The sequence below is a fragment of the Somniosus microcephalus genome, chromosome 11, assembly GCF_052327205.1.
Source record: "Somniosus microcephalus isolate GS21.2 chromosome 11, FLI_Smic_1.0, whole genome shotgun sequence".
Classification (NCBI taxonomy): domain Eukaryota; kingdom Metazoa; phylum Chordata; class Chondrichthyes; order Squaliformes; family Somniosidae; genus Somniosus; species Somniosus microcephalus.
In genome coordinates, this window is record NC_140997.1 from 187,232,323 (window position 1) to 187,253,039 (window position 20,717).

Consider the following 20,717-nt stretch of genomic DNA (forward strand, 5'->3'; position numbering starts at 1 on the left):
GTTTTTTCTGTATTTGTTTGTCATGCGGGAAGGGCACAGAGTTTGTAAAATAAAAAATTGTCTTTATTCAGATTGTCCATGTTTGCACTTTGAACTATTTGTTGCCTTGACCGGCTGAGGGTTTGCGGAGCAGCTCCATTCATGTTCTTTCAATGTCACAAGCCATTCCCTGAGAGGGGGCCTAGAACCAACTTGCAATAATCCGCCGACGGACGGCCCTTGCACTTTGTGCCTCCCTCCCGTCTTGGTGCTCCTCTTCCTCCTCCTCCTCCTCTGGTGGTCCTCCAATGTCTGCTGGCAGTGGCTGAGTCCTGAGGATAGCCAGGTTGTGCAGCATGCAGCACACTACAACGAAATGGGAGACTCGCTCAGGCGAGTACTGAAGGGCTCCCCCGGAATGGTCCAGACAGCGGAACCGTTGCTTGAGCATGCTGATTGTGTGCTCAATGATGTTCCTGGTCGCTTGATGGCTGTCATTGTATCGTTCTTCAGCAGGGGTGCTGGGCGCACGGAGCGGGGTCATCAGCCAGGTGCACAAAGGATAGCCCTTGTCCCCGACAAGCCAGCCTCCTGGGTGAGCCGGGGCTTCGAAAATGTCTGCCACAGAAGTCTGGCGCAGGATGAAGGCATCGTGGTTACTGCCTGGAAAGCGGGCATTGACAGCTAGCATGAGCTGCCTGTGGTCACACACCAACTGGACGTTGAGCGAATGGTATCCCTTCCGGTTGCGGTAATCCTCGGCATTCTGTAGAGGTGCCCGCAAAGCCACATGCGTGCAGTCAATGGCGCCCTGGACCATGGGGAAGCCCGCTATTCTTGCAAATCCCATTGCACGCACTTGCTGCTTGTCCGGGGTCATGGGGAAGGAGATGTACTGACGTCTCCTTCTGAAGAGGGCATTCATCACCTGGCAGATGCAGCAATGTACCGCGAACTGGGAGATATTGGCAATGTCCCCAGTAGCGGACTGGAAGGAGCCGGTGGCATAGAAGTTGAGCGCCACAGTCACCTTCACTGCCACCGACAGAGACGTCCTGCTCCTCAGCTGTGGCTGCAGATCTCTCTGAAGCAGGTGGCAGATCTCAGTGACCACCTCCCTTCTGAATTGCAGCCTCCGAACACACTGCTCCTCAGACATGTTGAGATATGAGAACTGCTGGCGGTAGACCCTGGGTGGGTAAGGCCTCCTGTGCCGACGCCTGTTGGCCCTTCTCCATCTGGCCATGACTGGCACTCTCTCTCGGCGTCTCTGAGCCCCTTGAATGCAATGCAGCAACCCAACGTTTCCACCCATTGCAGCCCCCATTATATGTGGCGACTCAAGGCTATGGCACTGAAAGTTAAATCCAAGTGCAAAGCTCTGGCCTGAAGCCAGAAGTACCTGTGCGAGCGCTGAATCAAAGCAGAAAGCTCTCTCCCTTTGTCTCTCTCCAAATCTCTCTCTCTCACACAGAAGGAGTGGAACAAAATGGCTGCCACAAAGAATGCAGGAAGAGTCCCCTTTAAATAGCGCCCCCCACGCCCCACAGCGACTGGGAACCGTTCCACTCAACCAGTCGCTGGGGGTGCCAGGCGCACAGAAGTGGGGCGCCAATGAAGTTCCAGTTCGGGGCGCATCAAGGGCGTTGCACCATCAAATGATGTCAGGATCTGCGCGCACAGCTGAGCGGGCGCTGCGGTTTTGCGCCGCTGCTAAATCTTGACTGAAGTTCGCGAGAGGCACAGATTGCGCCGCGCCCGGGTGCTAGTCGCTTCGCGCCCCACTTCTCCTCCTCCTAAGGCGCTAGCGGCTGGCGCTAACAACTGAATTTCTAGGCCAAGGTGTCGTCATAAGCAAATATATACAAATACTAGCTGGAGTGCCCGGCGGTGCCAAGGGTTTTTTGAGGGCATGTTGTTGTTGGAAGAGAGAGAGAGAGAGAGAGACTGGGGGGGAGAAGAGAGAGACTGGGGGGGAGAGAGCGACTGGGGGGAAGGGGGGGAGAGAGCGACTGGGGGGAAGAGAGAGAGAGAGAGAGACTGGGGGGGAGAGAGAGACTGGGGGGGAGAGAGCGACTGGGGGGGAAGAGAGAGAGAGAGAGAGACTGGGGGGGAGAGAGAGAGGGAAAGAGAGAGGGGGAGGGAGAGAGAGAGAGAGACTGGGGGGAGAAGAGAGAGATGGGGGGGGAAAGAGAGAGAGAGAGAGAGACTGCTGGATTTAGTTTGGGATTAGCCTGGAGAGGGGGGGAAGGAGTGCCTCAGGCCTGGCCCGATGGACCCCTGCGAAGGAAGGAAGGAAGGCGAGCTCTCCCTCCCTCTCCCACCCTCTCACTCTTTCCCTCCCTCACCCTGTCTCTCTCCCTCCCCCTGTCTCTCCCTGCTTTACTCTCTCTCCCTCCCTCCCCTCTCCTCTCCCTCCATCCCCCTCTCCTCACCCTCCCTCCCCCTCTCCTCACCCTCCCCCTCCCCCTCTCCTCTCCCTCCCCCTCCCCTCTCCCTCCCCCTGTCCTCTCCCTCCCCATGTCTCTCCCTGCTCCCCCTGTCTCTCCCTGGTTTCCTCTCTCTCCCTCCCTCCCCCTCTCTCTCTCACTTTCCTCTGAGCCCGGACGCAGTGAGCCGAAGCCCCCGTGTGCGGATCAGCGCCTCAGGGCCGGCCGTTGCACGGCCTAGCGCGTGAGGCCCGGCCCGACTCTCAGGTCCCGCTCCGGGCCACTGCCGATGTTCACGCGCTCACTGTCTCCCGCCCCACCAGCCTTTACCAAGATGGCGACGATCGCGGGCCGCTGGTTTGGAATCGGGCCCAACGGGACGGGCGGTGCCTAGTTCAGGCGTGGCTGGCGAGGAGCAGCTGAGGCTTCGAGGCCTGAGGCCTGCAGGCAGCTCATCTACCGCCGAGGGGGGGAAAGCCCGAGTCCCCTTTGCAAAAAGATTTTTTTTTCTTTTAAAAGCAACTTTTTTTTTGTTGGAAATCTATATTTCAAAATAAACACACAGAAAGTGGGAACAATAAATCAATAGTTAGGAATCAAGATGGCAGCCACTCACCTCAGCTCAGAAGGATTAGGCCCGCCCACACACGCAATGAAACGCCCCCCGTGACGCACTGATTGGTCAACCATCAGGTCACTCAACTGTAGGATTGGTCAACCATCACGCCACTCAACGCTATCCCCTGTAGGATGGCCCGCCCACACACACAATGAACACCCCCCCCGTGATGCACCGATTGGTCAACCATCACGTCACTCAACGCTATCCCCTGTACGATTGGTCAACCATCACGTCACTCAATGCTAATGAGCGGAATTTTGCCGTTTTTTGAAACTTTTTTGCATACTGTCCGAACAATTTTTGTCTGACCAAAAAGTAAATACACCTATTAGACTCCCCTAATGATAAGCTTTCTTTTGGTATAACATATGTGTAGGTACGCTCTATAACTTTTGATTGTATAGCCGGACAGACAGACAGACAGACAGACAGACAAACTCTTTTATATATATATAGATAAATATAAAAGACGCAATTTTTGAATTATCTTCAAACCATGAAACAGGCTTGCTGTTTCAGTCCTTGAACACTATCTTAAAACACCCACTTTGTGGTAGCACTAAATAATGGTGTATTTTAAGGACAACAAAATGGAAAACTATATTCCATCATAGTTTGAATGCCATTTATGAAAGTTTACTTAAAAGCAAACATGCCCTGCTGGCAGGGAGCCTTGCCCATTGGCAATGCATAATGGAAATTCAGCCACGCACTGTCCACAGCTTTCTGACCTTAAAACTGCCTGGTTGGACAATCACAGGCAGTGCGTGCCCAATTTCCAGTTTGCGCTGCTGGTGGACGAGCCTCCCCATTGCCTCGTAAAATTATGCCTAAAGCTCAATATATTTTAAACATACTAGTGAATTGGAAATCATATCCATGCATCAAAAGCAATCAAAACCTAGTGCAATGTTTTAAAGTTATTGAGAGGACAGATTTGTATTCAAAAGGATAGCAGAATTGTGGAGAATAAAAATGAGGCATCACTCTTTTTTCCACTCTGTATAATCAGAGGCCAGGCAGCTGATAGTTTCTTGCAATAATACCCATTCACATTCTCAAAGTCTTGACATGTAACCAACTGTACTCCTTATTTGAGATTTTCTCATTATTTGTAACTCAAAACTACAAGTCAGTAAGCATCTTTACCCCTTTTCCATTGTGTTCAACATAACTGCATTTGAAAGAGCAGCTCAGCGTATCTCTGTTGAGCTTTTGCAGAAGAGCACCGCCACATCCAAAAACAATATTTTCTGCACTCCAGTGTTCATTTTTTAGAGCTCTTAGGATCTGCAAGACAAAATAAAAATCAAGATTTTGCATTAAGCTGTTGTGGATGAAGCTCATTCATGACACCAGTAAAAAAAAATACTGCAAAAAATCCACGTACTTGTTCTATGGAATGTAGATTTATTGCATCTCCTTGAAAGAGTCGGATGAAAGATGGTAGCAGCTTATAGCCCTGACAGTTCAAGGTACTTCCAAAGACTTCTTCCAGAATTCTCAGGATCTGCAGGTATGACAAAGTGCTCATTGCTTATTCTTTGCTGAATAATATCTTTAAGACATCAAACTGTGGCCTCTTCTATTTTTAATGATCTGCATAAAACCAGCCCATCACCTCTGCTAGATCTTAGCCATCTTTCCTCATAAATGCTAATGAAGTTAATAATTTAGGCATGACAATAGCAGCAGCTGGCTCTGTAAAGAGTACTGCATTGTTTACATGGTGTTACAAAGAGTATTCTGATAGTGATCTATATTAATTAATTTGTAAATCACATCAATTTGCATGGACCACCCAAGAATATGGCAACCTACCCCTGTCAACATTACTTACAGGATTTCTCTATCAAAGGATCAATTCCTACATAAAAGGGGGATGTTATGTGGGGACTGGGTTATACTTACAGGCTTGAGTTCAAACTCAGCCCAGAAAAAAAGAGAGAAGTCTTATCATTGTGCTAGCTCTCGAGACCCTAAATTAAAAAAAAAAATTGTTGAGATGTGGGCATCGCTGGCAAAGCCGGCATTTAGTGCCCATCCCTAAAGTCACCAGAGAGCGGTTAAGAGTCAACCACGTTGGTGTGGCACTGGAGGCACATATAGGCCAGACCAGCAAATTTCCTTTCCTAAAGAACATTAGTGAACCAGTTGGATTTTTTCAACAATCCAACAGCTTCATGGTGACTGATACCAACGTTTTAGTTCCAGATATTTTTTAACTGAATTTAAATTCTCAAATTACCCATGGTGGGATTTGAACTCACATTCTTTAGTTTATTAGACCAGGCCTATGGTTACTAGTCCAGTAATATAACCACTACACCACCATGCCCAAAATGAGACTGAGTATTCTAAATCAAAATCCTAGACAGCATATAGCTAGAGCAAAAAAATGCTCCCAATTGGGTATAAATTGGTAATCTCAAGGTGTTCACAGGTATGGAAAAAAGAGTCACACTAGTGCAGTAAAGGTGCTTTTCTGCGGTTGAGTTTGAGATATATTGCTGGGGTAGAGCAGAGGGAACTTTATTGCTTGATGCCCAAAATGGAGAAGTTCCATTCCCCAGCATTATCCTTCCACACCTGAACAAGCACAAACAAGGAGAATGTTACAATGATGCAAGTGTAATATATGCAGCTATGCCGCTGGAGGGCACCTGCTTTTAAAAATTAGCAACACAGCAAGAAAAAAAAAGAACATTCGCATGAAAATGCAACAAACTTTATTTGTGTGGCCAGTAGTTGAAGCACATATGTCACAACTTCCCATATTATCTACAACTGTAATCATTTAAATTATGCAGACATCATAATCTTGATTAAATGCACCGTAAAATTATACAGTCAATTTTTTATGACAGTACTATTTTACTTCTTTCCCAGCTCGTGCAATGCAATTTTCTCAGTCAGCATTACAGAATCTAGCATGTGGACATCTCCACAGACTCTGTCAAACCTTGACTGATAATGCAGCAACCATTCCTCACCCAAGCTAGTTTTCTCTCCCTCCATATCTCCCTCTTGCCTAGGCAACCAGGCCAAGACCAGCAGACTTTGGGGTAGCCCATGAATGTCTGCCGTGCTCTCCAAGCTCTCTGAAGTACACCATCAATTCAATATACAGTATTGAAACCTTCTAGAGAAAAATATAGTAAAATGATAAAATATCCAAGTACTGTAGTTAGAAGTGATGATCTAAACTATTCAAAACAATTTCTAAATGGATCAAATGGTAAAACTTTGTGCTGGTTTTTAACATATGTTGTATATCCAGTTCTGCATTTGCCTGACCAGTATAAGTGAAGTGCACTAAACAACGTCACCTAATTCATGCCAGAAAGAGGCGATTCATTTGCCTCCAAAACTCAAATTTTCAGTGCAAATATGCAATAATATGTTTACTTTGAAATGCAGTCACTGACTAAACGGGAATTAATGTAGTTATAGAAAGGTTCTATCTAACTACAGCAGGAGTGTACTGACTTGAGGGGTGAGCTTGTACCAGTAGGAAGGTATAAAGCACATTCAATACATGCACTTAGCTGCACTGGAATCTGGGCTGTCTTTCACTTCCAGTGTTTATACAGGAACAATATCCACAAGTAGAGGCATAAATCTGGTGCAAAATCACAGTCATAATAATGGCATAGATTGCTTAATATTAGTCTCTAAAGTACCTCAGTAATGGTCTCTACAGGATCCCCTGAATCAGATCGAATAACCACCATTGAATCCTTCTTCCTTTGCTCAACATAATCTTTAAGATCACCTCCCCAGATATTCTTACAGGCGTTGAAAATGTCATAACTGTCACTGACTACTGAAATAGGAGAGGATGGAAATTGTTTGAGCAAATATTCAAATGCATCCTTTTCCTGACTCCTTCCCCAAGTGATGATAGTACTGTGAAAGTAACAAATTGAATGTAAATGCCTGAAACATGCAACGAAACAAAGTCCGACTTCCAAAACTAAAAGAACAGATGTGCCTTTGCTAATAGGAACAGTGATTGTCTTGATCAACTGAAAAGGTAACTTGTGCCATTATATAACTTCATAATAATAAGAAAAGTTTACAGCCATACAAAGTTATCACAGGATTCAAAAATACAAATCAGAGCAAACAAAAAATCTTTTAACTTGTACCTCAAATTTTAATTTGTTCTAACCCAATTATTTTTTATAAATGTAAAAACTACTTTTGCCCACTTAGAATTAAATTCTAAAATGGATGGTATTACCAGGAACTAAAAAGTCATGCTAGAGACAAAATTAAAACCAGAATAAAATTATATCCTCATGCTGGTGTGAGTGTTATGCAAGAACTGCACTTAACCAAGCACGTATATTCCAGGCTGGTGTTCCAGATATTCTAATACTTAAGGCATGCCCAATGGAAACAAGGCAGGCAAGTGGTTAAATTCACGGTAGAGTACTTACCGATGAGTTCCCGATGCGCTCCCGCCCACCACCACCTTAACCCCTCAATCTCATCAGTCGGACGAGGCAGTTACCAGAGGCAGGCGGGGCCTCATGAATACATGTAAATTGGGGTCCTCCGACACAATTTTAACACAAAATCGTGGCAGTCCTGCCAACACACAACCCACCAGTAAAATCTAGCAGAATTGATCTTTCAGAGCTACTGAAGCAGTATTTAAAGGGACACGCCTCGGCAGGTAATTGGATCATGGGATGTGTGCCAATGTGCTCCTTGGATTGCCAAGAGGATTATTAGCTTCCAGATCGCCTCTTTCTGCTATTTTTGTTTCCGTACTTGACTCAGTAAGCTCCATCTGCTTATCATCGGCACTATTATTGCGAGTTTGATTTGGATGGAGGAAGAGGTTGAACAAGAGGAGCAGCAGCAGCCTCGACAACCAGCAACAGCTGTGCCTATTAGAAGACAGCCGGTTGAATGAGGCTGCTCATAGTAGGCCATACCCAGCACACAGGGTATATAGGCCAAGAGTAGTTTCTTGGATCACTCTGAAGAGCAGTGCATCAGGCAGGCTGCGCCGCTCCAGGCAGGCTGTTGCTGATTTCTGCAGCCTCCTGCACCAGGACCTGCTACCTGATGGACTAGGGGGCCATGCTTTGCCAGAGGCTGTCCAAATCACCACAGCCCTTAACTTCTTGCCACTGGCTCCTTCCAGACTGTTGCAGGGGACATCACCCACATCTCCCAGTCTGAAGTAAACAGCTGCAATAAGCAGGTCACCGCTGCCCTATTCAGCAGCGCTAACCAGTACATCACCTTCCCTGTTAAGCTCAATAGAAGTGAGTTCAGGGATTTGCAGCATTGTCTGGCTTCCCTCAGGTCTAGGGCATCATTGACTGCACACATATTGCCATCAGGACACCAAAACACTAGCCAGTAGCATTCGTAAATCGGAAAGGCTACCACTCCATTAATGTCCAGCTAGTCTCTGATCACAGAAACAAGATCATGCATTTGTGCAAGGTATCCAGGCAGCTGTCACGATGCATTTATCCGGCGACAGTCAACCATCCCCCCGCCCCCCCTCCCAAGATTCAACCCCTCCAGGATCATGGCAGGATGGCTGCTGGGGGCCTAGGGATATCTCCTACATACGTGGCTCATGACACCCCTCCACGCTTGAGCAACATAGGTATAATCAAAGCCTTGGGACCACCAGGATTATTACTGAGCACACCACAGGGCTGCTGAAGCAGAGTTCATGTGTCTCAATAAGTCTATGTGCTCCCTCCAACATGTCCCACAAAGAGTCTCCCACATCATATTGGTGAGCTGCATCCTGCACAATCATGCCGTACATGGCCTGAATGGCCCGAGATTCTGAGGGGGATTGGCAGCATAGATGCTGAGAGATTGTTTCTCCTGGCTAGAGAGCCTAGAACTAGGGGTCATAGTTTCAGGATAAGGGGTCGGCCATTTAAGACTGAGATGAGGAGGAATTTCTTCACTCAGAGGATTGTGAATCTTTGGAATTCTCTGCCCCAAAGTGCTGTGGATGCTGAGTTGTTGAGTATATTCAAGGCTGAGATAGATAGATTTTTGGACTCTAGGGGAATCAAGGGATATGGGGATCGGGCAAGAAAGTGGAGTTGAGGTCGAAGATCAGCCATGATCTTATTGAATGGCAGCACAGGCTCAAGGGGCCGTATGGCTTACTCCTGCTCCTCCTTCTTATGTTCTTATTTGGAGGAAGCATAGTAATAGTGGTAGTCCTCATTAAATGAGAAGATTGGGGCGGGGGGAAAGAGTGGTGAGGAAGCAGAAGAGGCCCAGCTCAACATCTTGCAACAAGAGATGTAAGGGAAGAGTTAATTGCTCAGCAATCTTCATGACCTGCTCATTCCCTTGCCCTGAAATTGTACATAAAGTCCTTCTGCATGAACAGTCCTGGTTACATCCTTCACCACTCCCCTATTCCTGCTTTAAAAGAACACTGAAACCATTCAGACAAATTCTATATCAACTTCTATATTCTATATTCTATAGCAGCTTTTGAGTCGGACAATATAGACTCAGAAGCTGCTATAAACGACACTGTAGAACAAAGTGCCAAATATGATAAAGGTGATGAATTTAATTCCCAACCAAATTTCCTGCCATTTATTTTTCACCGATGGTGCCTATCCGATAGGAAGATTTCCTAACTCTACTACTTCTACGAAGTGCTCTCCCAGTGGCCTCAGCAAAGCTCCCCGCCCCACCGGCACTTGTCAGCCAACTCTGGAGCCAGCCAATTTCCCACCATTCTGCAACCAGCAAGCTGCAGCGGGGCATCCGTTTGGTGCCTGCAGCTTGCGGCCGCATTCATCTGAGGCCCAAACCTGATAATGCAAGTCCTCCTTTGTGCACAGCAATGATGCCCTCAAAGCCTCCTTGAAAAAGTGTAACATCTCCACCGGCACCTCGGAATCCCTGGCCCAAGACCGCAAAGTGGAGGAGAAGCATCCGGGAAGGCACCGAACACCTCGAGTCTCTTCACCGGGAGCAAGCGGAAGCCAAGCACAGGCAGCGCAAGGAGCGCACGTCAACCCAAGCACCCCACCCACCTGCCCCTTCAACCACCATCTGCCCCACCTGTGACAGAGACTGTAGGTCCCACATTGGACTAATCAGTCACCTGCGAACTAATTTTTAATGTGGAAGCAAGTCATCCTCGGTTCCAAGGGGCTGCCTAAGAGAGAGAAGAGACAGCAATGACCCACAAACAGGAATTAAATGAATGACAAGGCAGTGCATTTTTTTGGCAGTATTGATTCAGGGAAGAATATTGATCAAGACAACAAGAAAACACAATGCTCTTCGAGTAGTACTATGGGACCTTTATTGTCCACCAAACCACCAGAACAGGCAATCAGTTAACATCTCATCAACCAGTTAGCACTGCCGACAATCAACACTCCACCAGTACAGCACTATTAGATTATATGCTCAAACCCTTGTTGGGCTTCAACCCACAATCCTTTGACTCAAAAGCAAGAGTGCTGCCAACTGAATCATGCTCAAGACTGTGACAATTTCAAGATTAAATGACAGTTTACTGCAGTTGAATTTGAAGTCACCACACTAGCAATTCAGCAAATTCCTGTGGTGCTAATTTGTGAAAAAACTTTCATTATAAAAGGCTAAAGTTGTGATTTTGCACAGCAGTATTACATTCAGTAGTACAACCAATGACAGATGTTGACTATTTTAAGGCAATTTAGAAGAAATAATTTGTTATTTACCAGATATAAATTCTTGGCAATACAGGTAATGTTATAAAATACACTTTAAAAAAAAGAACCTGACTCAGTTACTGGTTTATTTATTAACATCATGGACCCTTCCTTACACCAGAAGGGTGCTAAGTTCACTGTATGAAAGAACAAATTTCAATTGGTATTGGAATATGGCTTCTTGGGAAGATTCACTAGAACAGTGTTAAGATAATATATACAAACACAGGGCAGATAAAACAGATAGGACAAAGACCTAACCAGGTACATCAGAAGTCATGCAGTTGAGCTCATTACCAATGTATTATTGCAGTGATAAGCAAGACATAATAAAATTACAGTAAAAAAATTATCATTTACATTTGCACCTTGTAATGAATGCCTGAAGTTAATAAATTTCACAAAATCATACTTTACATACATTAAAACAAGTTAAAAATAGTTTGTAAAAGCAGCAGAAGTCATAAGTGTAAGAGAACGCATAAACAAGCAAGTTAATGCATAATGTATTCTGCAATAGGAACAGAAATATGTTAAGGGCATTAATTAGGTTGTAAGCACTTGATTAGAACATATTTTCCCATTGTATGCTTACTGTGGATTCATCACATCATGTGCAAAGTGTGCAAATAACCCAATTTCAGATACTGTCCCAGAATACTCATTACCTGTACCTGTGTTCTGCTGCTGGGATTGAAAATCCAGCCATTTGGCAGTTGTAAAACTGTTGAGCCATGACAAGCCCGGCTACCGTGTCTGTGCTTTGGAAATTTACCAGATGGGCTGCACCTCCGAGAGCTGCAGACTGTAAGGAAAGTGAAAAATCAAGTCAAAATTAATAGTACCAATCAATCAAAACCCGCAGAGAGAGAGTCAGGAAAACCAATACAGCTTTTCTAAACCTCACCAAACCAGCCCCTGTCAATCTCGGGGCCGTAGAATAATAGGCCAGAATTTTCCGGCTGCCATGCATGCGGGATTGAAGACGAGTCGAGAGTGAAAGTTGAAATAAATCGGAGCGGGTCGGGAAGCTGCCATCATCCCACCTCCTCGCGCCTTTTACTCGGACGCTTTTGCCAGTGCAGTTGCAACCCAAACGGCAGCGGTGGCCGACCTAATTTAGATAATTATTAGGTTGTTGTCAGATCCTTAAGCATCCTTTTAACCCTACTTTTCCAATTTCATTGCATAACCATGGGAATCACACAGCTTGGGAACCATGTCTGTGAACCTGAGGCGGACGTTCAGTGGCCATTGATGGAGCTCATTACTGCACAGCATGGAAAGCACAATAAATACTCCCACCTTACACCTGGTTACATTGACTCCGGACCCCATAAAGTCTCATGGCTTCAGGTCAAACATGGGCAAGGAAACCTCCTGCTGATTACCACCTGCTGCCCTCCCTCAGCTGATGAATCAGTACTCCTCCATGTTGAACACCACTTGGAAGAAGAACTGAGAGTAGCAAGGGCACAGAATGTACTCTGGGTGGGGGACTTCAATGTCCATCACTAAGAGTGGCTCGGTAGCACCACTACTGACTGAGCCCTTAAGGACACAGCTGCCAGTCTGGGCCTGCAACAAGTGGTGAGAGAACCAACATGAGGGAAAAAACTACTTGACCTCGTCCTCACCAATCTACCTGTCGCAGATGCATCTGTCCATGACAGCATTGGTAGCAGTGACCACCGCACAGTCATTGTGGAGACGAAGTCCCGTCTTCACACTGAGGACACCCTCCACCGTGTTGTGTGGTACTACCACCGTGCTAAATGGGATAGATTCAGAACAGATCTAGCAGCTCAAAACTGGGCATCCATGAGGCGCTGTGGGCCATCAGCAGCAGCAGCAGAATTGTATTCCACCACAATATGTAACCTCATGGCCCAGCATATCACTCACTCTACCATTACCATCAAGCCAGGGGACCAACCCTGGTTCAATAAGGAGTGTAGAAGAGCATGCCAAGAGCAGTGCCAGGCGTACCTAAAAATGCAGTGCCAACCTGGGGAAGCTGCAACACAGGACTACTTACATGCTAAAAAGTGGAAGCAGCATGCTATAGACAGAGCTAAGCAATCCCACAATCAATGGATCAGATCAAAGCTCTGCAGTCCTGCCACATCCAATTGTGAATGGTGGTGGACCATTAAACAATTAACGGGAGTAGGAGGCTCCATGAATATCCCCATCCTCAATGATGGTGGAGCCCAACACGAGTGCAAAAGACAAGGCTGAAGCGTTTGCAAGCATCTTCAGCCAGATGTGCCAAGTGGATGATCCATATCGGCCTCTTCCAGAGGTCGCCACCACCACAGAAGCCAGGCTTCAGCCAATTCGATTCACTCCACGTGATATCAAGAAATGGCCGAGCGCACAGGATACAGCAAAGGCTATGGTACCCTATCACACCATTGACTGATTGCTTGTCTCCTCTCTACTTGACCTGCCATCTATTACATAAGCATGGGTGCTGATTTTACTGTCTCACCTTGGTCCTCAGAATCTGACCACAATGCGCCCCAACACCACCAGCATCAGGCACACCAGCAGCACCAACAACACCACCAAACTTCTCTTCAACCACCTGATGCTCCACAGGACAGAGGGCAGCAGCGCAGGGCTGCACCACGCTGGAGGCGATACCCCCAACACAGGGTATACAGGCAGTGGATGAGCTTCCTCAACGTGACAGAGCAGCCACGCTAAAGGAGGCTCTGGCTATCGCACCAGGTCATCACAAACATTTGCAGCTTGCTGGAGCAAGAACTGCATCCCAGAGGAGCGGGTGGACACGCCTTAACAGTGGCTGTCAAAGCCACCAGCGCCCTCAAATTCTTCACCTCAGACTCCTTCCAGGATCTGTAGTAGATATTTGCGGCAACTCGCAGGCGGCTGCCCACAGATGCATCACACAGGTCACCGATACCGTTTGACAAGTCCGCCAATTATATTAACTTGGCCACTAATGAAGCCAGTGTTACTCAGTGGGCACTTGGCATTGCCGCTCTGGCTGGCTTCCCACAGGTGCAGGGTGTCATCGACTGCACATATGTGGCCATCAGGGCACCCCATCATCACCCAGGAGTCTTTGTCAACTGCAAGGGCTTCCACTCCCTCAATGTGCAGCTGGTCTGCAACCATAGGAAGATCATGATGCATGTGTACACAACATCCCTGGCAGCTGCCATGACCAGTCCACCCTCCCTCAGCTCTTCACACCTCCAACCAGACTTTCTGGCTGGCTGTTTGGAGACAAAGGCTATCCACGAAAGACGTGGCTCATGATACCTTTGAGGAGGTCAAGTACTGAGGGCGAGGAGAGATATAATGAAAGCCACATGTCCATCAGATGTGTCAGAGCAGACAATCGGCATGCTGAAACTGCGCTTCAGATGCCTTGACAGATCTGGAGGAGCCCTTCAGTACGCACCAACCTGAGACTCCAGAATCATTGTGGTCTGCTGTACCCTGCACAACATAGCGCAGCAGCGAGGATTAGCACTGCATGAGGAGCAAGGCTCTGAGCGCACAGCCTCTTCAGAGGAGGAGGAACATCAGCTGGAAGACGAGGAGGAGGAGGAACCTGCAGTCCAGATCCCACCACCACCCGAGCACATTGCTGCCCAGGAGGCCAGGGATAGCCTCATCATGGCCAGATTTACTTAACTTCAGGCATTACACCCATATGGCTGCCCCATGCTGCGCCAGGTTGGTCCCACCCCACAGCAACACCATAAAACATCCCTGCAATGACCAAGCCATTCCTTTCACCCTGGCCACCATTGCTGGAGGTAATGTCATGTCTCACCATTCACTCCAGCTCACTAAGCCACTTCCAAGGTTGCAGACATAATTGGCCATGACCAGAAAGTGGTGAAAATAAATCGTTTTAATCTGTGACATAAGAGTAATGGAAGCTTAACACAAACTGTTATTAAAACACCCAAGTGCTTACCCTTGTGCGTTGTAATAGAGCATTTTGAATTGGTGTACTTGCATGTCATCTTTCTCTTATGCATGCTTCTACGAGGTGCAACCCCTGTGACTTCAGCAGAGGTAGAGGCAGCCTGTTTACTTCTCTGCTGCGACTGTATCGACACTTTTGGCGGACATCATCTGGGTTTTGGAGCCTGTGGTGGCCCCACCAAAGTCTGCTCCTCCTGCGACTGTGCAGGGGCAGACTCAGCCATCGCTGTCCCAGGAAGCATCTGGGGCTCCGACTGAGGGGGATGCAGCGGGGGAGAAGTTTGAGCGCTTTGAGAGGACCCCCACTTCCATGTCCCCTCTCACCATCATCCCTCTCCTGGGCCACCCACACTTCCCTGCTAGCAAGGAGCTTGAGAGCACCTTGCTGCACAACAGAGGGGCCATGAGGACCCAAGTCTACGTTGCCATCCCTCCTAGAGAGGAGGTCTATGAGGCTCTGCCATCTATTCTCCTTAGATAGCATGTACTCATGTGAGTGGCGCATTACCTGCTCCATGCAGGTGGCCATCCTTTCCATGGAAGAGTCTACAGTCGCCATCGCCTGCGACACAGTGGTGCTCATGTTGGAGATGGACTCCTCCATTCTCTGCATATTTGCAGACATCGCGGTGGCAAAACCTGTCAAAGCCTCGAGCACTTCTTGCTGCACCTCTTTCTCGATGGCCCCCAAAGCTCAGTGTCTGCATGCAGCTGAGCAGAGCTGGGAGTGTCCTGCACCCTCCAGCGAGGAGTCTCCGTTGCTGTTCCTGTCTCCACCATCTCTTCTTGCTCACTTGTGACTTGTGACACACCAGGCGACAAAACTACTCTATCTTGCATGAGACGCACCGAGGTGTGCTTATCTGCGCTGGTGCTGGCTGGGCTTATGTCTGGTGACAGTGCACCCTCAGAGGCTGGAGGCTCCTCTAAGGAGTCGTCTTCCTCTTCCTCCTGGACAGTGGGGGGGGGGGGGCTCTTAATGGTCCTGTTTGAGAGTAAAGAGATGATTTAGAAATGTGTAACGATACAATTATGCACATGATGAACATTCACTGGCTGCTGACATCAGTCCCCATATTAGTGACTGATTTATGCCATGTGGCTGTGTGAGATGTAATTCTGTCACCAGGTTGCTGAGATGTCCCCATCTCTCCTGCTCCCACCGCCAGATGCTCTGCAACTCCTGAGACCTCCAGGGTGACCTCCTTTGCTGCAGTTAAGGTGGCCAATGATGGAGGGCCACCTCCGGTTCTCTCCCTCTTCCTCTTGTGGGCTCTCTTCTGCAAGGAGGGAAAGAGAAGGTTGAGCGAGAGTGATGGAATGAGTGTAAGAAATGGATGGGTTACATCTTTAGAGGTGACTATGAGGGAGTGGAGTGCCAATGCCAAATGGCCTCCTTGTGTGTTGTTACTTGGTATGATTGCATTAGGATGAGGGTGAGTGTGAGGGGTGCCTAGTGAGATGGGGATGTGATAATGTATATAGAGAGGGATGGGTGGACATGCAAGGTATGTTGGTGTGAGTAATGATGTGCGGGAGCAGGCTTGGGAAGGCAGAGTGATGGGGATGTAATGAGAGGCACAGCAGGATGAAGTTGAGTGTGGCTTTGCACTCACCTTTCCTGATCAAGTGAGATCATTGAAGCGCTTCCAGCACTACACCCAGGTCCTCCTCACAACATCCCTGCTGTTCACCTCCTCTACTATCACCAGCCAGGCTCGTTCATGGGAAGGTCTCTTGCGCCCATCAGAAGGGAAGAGAACGTCCCTGCATGCTCTGACTCCCTCTACAAGCATATGGAGTCATCCGAGAACTTGGGTGCAGCCCTCTGCTTCTGTGCAGTCATGTTTTCAAGGCTCAGCAAGACCCAAAAGCTCCAATACAGTGCCTGCACACTCCTAGGTGAACCTTCAAGTGCAATGTGACCAAGGCTCCTTTAAATATCCCGGCTGGAAATGAGTCATCAATGATGTCATCAGACCGGCACCATTTAATGGGGCTGGATAACGCGCAGGGCTGCCTTCGTAGGCGCCATTAAGGGAAAGTCACCACGCCTACCGCCCGCACACAACCCGCCCAGGTAAACAAAATTTTGGCCATAGAATCTTAGAATCATAGATAAGGTGATTAAAAAGGCATATGGGATACTTGCCTTCATTAGCCGAGGCATAGAATATAAGAGCAGGGAGATTATGATGGAGCTGTACAAAACGCTAGTTCGGCCACAGCTGGAATACTGTGTGCAGTTCTGGTCGTCACACTTTAGGAGGGATGTGATTGCATTGAAGAGGGTGCAGAGGAGATTCACCAAGATGTTACCCGGGCTGGAGCACTTCAGTTATGAAGGGAGACTGGACAGGCTGGGGTTGTTTTCCTCAGGGCAGAGAAGGCTGAGGGGGGACCTGATTGAGGTGTACAAAATTATGACGGGCATAGATAGGGTAGATAGAAAGGAACTTTTTCCCTTAGTAGAGGGGTCAATAACCAGAGGGCATAGCTTCAAGGTAAGGGGCAGGAGGTTTAAAGGGGATTTGAGGAAAAACGTTTTCACCCAGAGGGTGGTTGGAATCTGGAACTCACTGCCTGAAAGGGTGGTAGAGGCAAGAACCCTCACAACATTCAAGAAGCATTTAGATGTGCACTTGAAACGCCATAGCATACAAGGCTACGGATCACGTGCTGGAAAATGGGATTAGAATAGACAGGGCTTGATGGCTGGCGCAGACACAATGGGCTGAAGGGCCTCTTTCTGTGCTGTATTTAGTCCCACACCCCAGCTTTTCCCACGTAACGGCAAATTAGTCCTCTTCAAATACATGTCCAATTACCTTTTGAAAGTTACTACAGAATCTGATTCCACCACACTTTCAGGTAGTGCGTTCCAGATCTTAACAACCCACTGTGTGAAGAAATTTCCACTCTAGTTCTTTTGCCAATTATTTTAAATCTATAACCTCTGCTTACTAACCCACTTGCCAGAGGAAATAGTTTCTCCCTACTTGTCTATCAAACCCCTCATAGTTTTGAATACCTTTATTAAGTCTCCTCTTAACCTTCTCTGCTCTAAGGAGAACAATCCTAGCTTCTCCAATCTCTTCACATAACTGAACTCCCTCAGTCCTTTGGTTATCAAATATTATACATTTACAAATTTTGAATTGGATCAGATGCTATACTATTTTGGTAGCAATTGCAACCTAGAAATTACTATTGGGCATATTGGCCAAAAAAATAATTAATGCACTTTTATGGTATCCCTTCTAACAAAGGCGTCCACCTATTTAAATTCCCTCTGCTAAAGTAGCAGAGCTCATTAAGTATTTACCTGTTAATAGCAACAAACATAATTTCTAGGTTCATATTAGTTCAATTGTCCAGATAATTAATGGTGAAAGACAACTGTACAAACAACACATTCTAATGTTCTGCACTGTGAAATCCCTCCTGGATAACCAGGTCAAAAATACATATATTCCCTAATGTTGAATTGAAAATGTTTTGCTGTTTTAATAATGTTCTTAACGTCTACATTTTTAATTACATCTCATCCCAATTTTACATTTAGAGTGTGCTCTTGTGCCTCAACCCACAAGCTGAAGGTTCAAGAGATTAAGTACAGTGTTTATCATAATTTGCAGTACTAGTGTTCAATCTTTGTCATATTAGACACAATTACATATAATGAATTGGGGGAGCCATTTTTATGGTTGTGAGTGGAACTGTGAAATGTGAGCTCTACAATCCAGGAGGATATTGAGAAAAGCCTACAATAAAACTAAAACTGCACTCTGCTCAAATTACAATTTTTATAGAAGCACTCTGATGTACAAATTTCTCAGAGCAACACAGTAATCATTCCCTTCCACTGTAAACACATTTACCTACATTAATTTGCAAAAAAACTGCATTCCGAGGGTTAAGTTTCACTTTTACAGCAAATGTATTAAACTGATCGATCCATATTGTGTTATGTGTCAATTAGTAAAAATTTCACAGAGTTGAAAGTGGAGGATATTAGAATTAATTGAATATGAACATAAGTGGCTTTTGGGTTCAAGTTGCTTCGAGTTTAAGTTCAAAGCCGCTAATAAATTTTAGCATGTATGGTACGTGATAACTGGAGAAAATGAAACGTTTCCTCAGATGTTGGCAGTTCTGTACAAGAAAAGGGCTTGGTCCACAGAAAAAGACAGATTTGCTTCCAAGATGTATTTTAGAAAATATTTTATAATAAACTAGATAAACCATGCAACACTAGTTCAACTTCACTCATCCTTTAGTGAGGCAGCAGAAAATGTGACCATGTTAGTAATTTTATTGAAAAAATGAACAGGTTTATGTATTTAGTAGAATATTTGACAGATATTTAATGGGTCCTGAGACCACGTTCAGCATTTCACATGCAGTATGTTGTAATTTTGCATTAAACTAGTTTAATGAAAATAATCTTTTAAAATTAATATATACTTTTAATAGGAAGGTTACTAATCTAAAAAAAGGAATTTCCACCTCAAAATAATTGACAACTCAATGATGGTGTCAGTGGAATTGCTTTGTAGAAATTATAGGCCCAAGAGTATGAGGGAGACAAATAATCAGCAAAATCATTTCCCAGCAGACTTAGATCATGTTAACTTTGTACGTTTGAGAGAGATACAGCAATGTCTAGGATTCCGATCATGACAGCATCATTTAAACAAAAAATATTACACAAAAAAACCAAAAAGAATCTTCAAAGTACAGCAGCAGAAACTCAAATTACAACTCTAGCAACTTTTTACCCCAAATTCTAACTTTTATTCAATAAACCTTTTCTGTTGTAAACCACAACATTTATTATGGCTCCAGCTATGTGACTTTTGTCCAGCCATAGCCACCAATTCTAAATGCTCTATTACAACGCTGCCTGACACGCCATTACTAACCTTGTGCATTAATGGTAGAGCAGCTTTGGCAGACAGGTGGAGTGCAATTTGTACCTCACCACCTATAAATCAGTCCCATCAGGATATCAACTCTTGAAAGGGTATTTCCTTATAATGGATAAGTACTGAAGGGTCATCTGGCAGACTTTACATTCATACATTAAGCTGATACAATAATTCATCGTAACAAAAAATTCAAGTACCTGTACATTTAAGTTTAGATCTTGAAAAACAGGCATTTTTCCCTCACATATACACGGGAAATACAGTTTTTCTTTAGTACCCCTGTAAAAGAAACCTTATAGTGATGATTGAATATCTGCACAAGATTCTGAAAGCCTATTCTTGCAAAGCCATTTATTTACATCAGGTGAATCTAGCAGGAGTGAGCATCCTGTCAATAATTCACATTTTTTTTGGTGAATTTGCAAGTTTAAAATGTGAATTTGCGCTACTATCCCAAGATACCAGCTACCTATTACCTCTTGCTCCACTAGTTTCACCTCTTTGAATACTGCTGTCCTTGAGGCTTGGGCACTGTTCTCTGCACTGCCAATCTACCAATACATGCACAGACAATGACTCACAAGCCTCAAGGACGGTAAAATTGAAAATAGCAAGACCAGTGGAGCAAGCAGTAATAGGTAGCTGGCATCATGGGACAGGACCTTGCAGTAGCATCAACTTTCAGTCATTAGGGAAGGGGAGAGAAACTCCTTCAACCCTGAGTCTTGTTCTAAGATGATCAGTCAGCAATCAGTACTGGCTCAAAAGTGGGAACAGTTTTGAGAGTGGATAAAAACATACATTGCAGGATACATTTGTTTAATTTTGCAAAATATAAGTATTTATAATTTAAAAAACAAATGTACCAGAAAGAGGCAGCATTAACATTTTGGGCAGAGAAACAATTTTAATGTAAGCAATTTGCATGAAGCGCAGTTTATTCTTATGTAAGGGGGTCTGGCTCGCTATGTTGTGCTGTCCTCTTTGATTCAGAAGGAAGCCACGTGGCCCATCATGCCTGTGCCGGCTCATTGAAAGAGTTTCCAATTAGTCCCACTCCTCT

General features: G+C 45.9%; 1 protein-coding gene across 3 annotated transcripts in view; it reads right to left on the reverse strand.

Annotated features, from left to right (window-relative positions):
- The window catches only part of nampt2 (nicotinamide phosphoribosyltransferase 2), a 120,325-nt gene that overhangs the window by 6,998 nt on the left and 92,610 nt on the right, over positions 1–20,717 (reverse strand). For 2 of the 3 annotated variants that reach the window (XM_086001511.1, XM_086001509.1), the window contains exons 6-9: positions 11,420–11,556; positions 6,714–6,939; positions 4,421–4,540; positions 4,180–4,320 (exon numbers count right to left, since the gene is read on the reverse strand). In XM_086001511.1, the coding sequence (XP_085857637.1) occupies positions 4,180–4,320; positions 4,421–4,540; positions 6,714–6,939; positions 11,420–11,556 (624 nt within the window). The remainder of the gene's footprint in view (positions 1–4,179; positions 4,321–4,420; positions 4,541–6,713; positions 6,940–11,419; positions 11,557–20,717) is intronic. The other variant, XM_086001510.1, reaches the window with a different exon arrangement.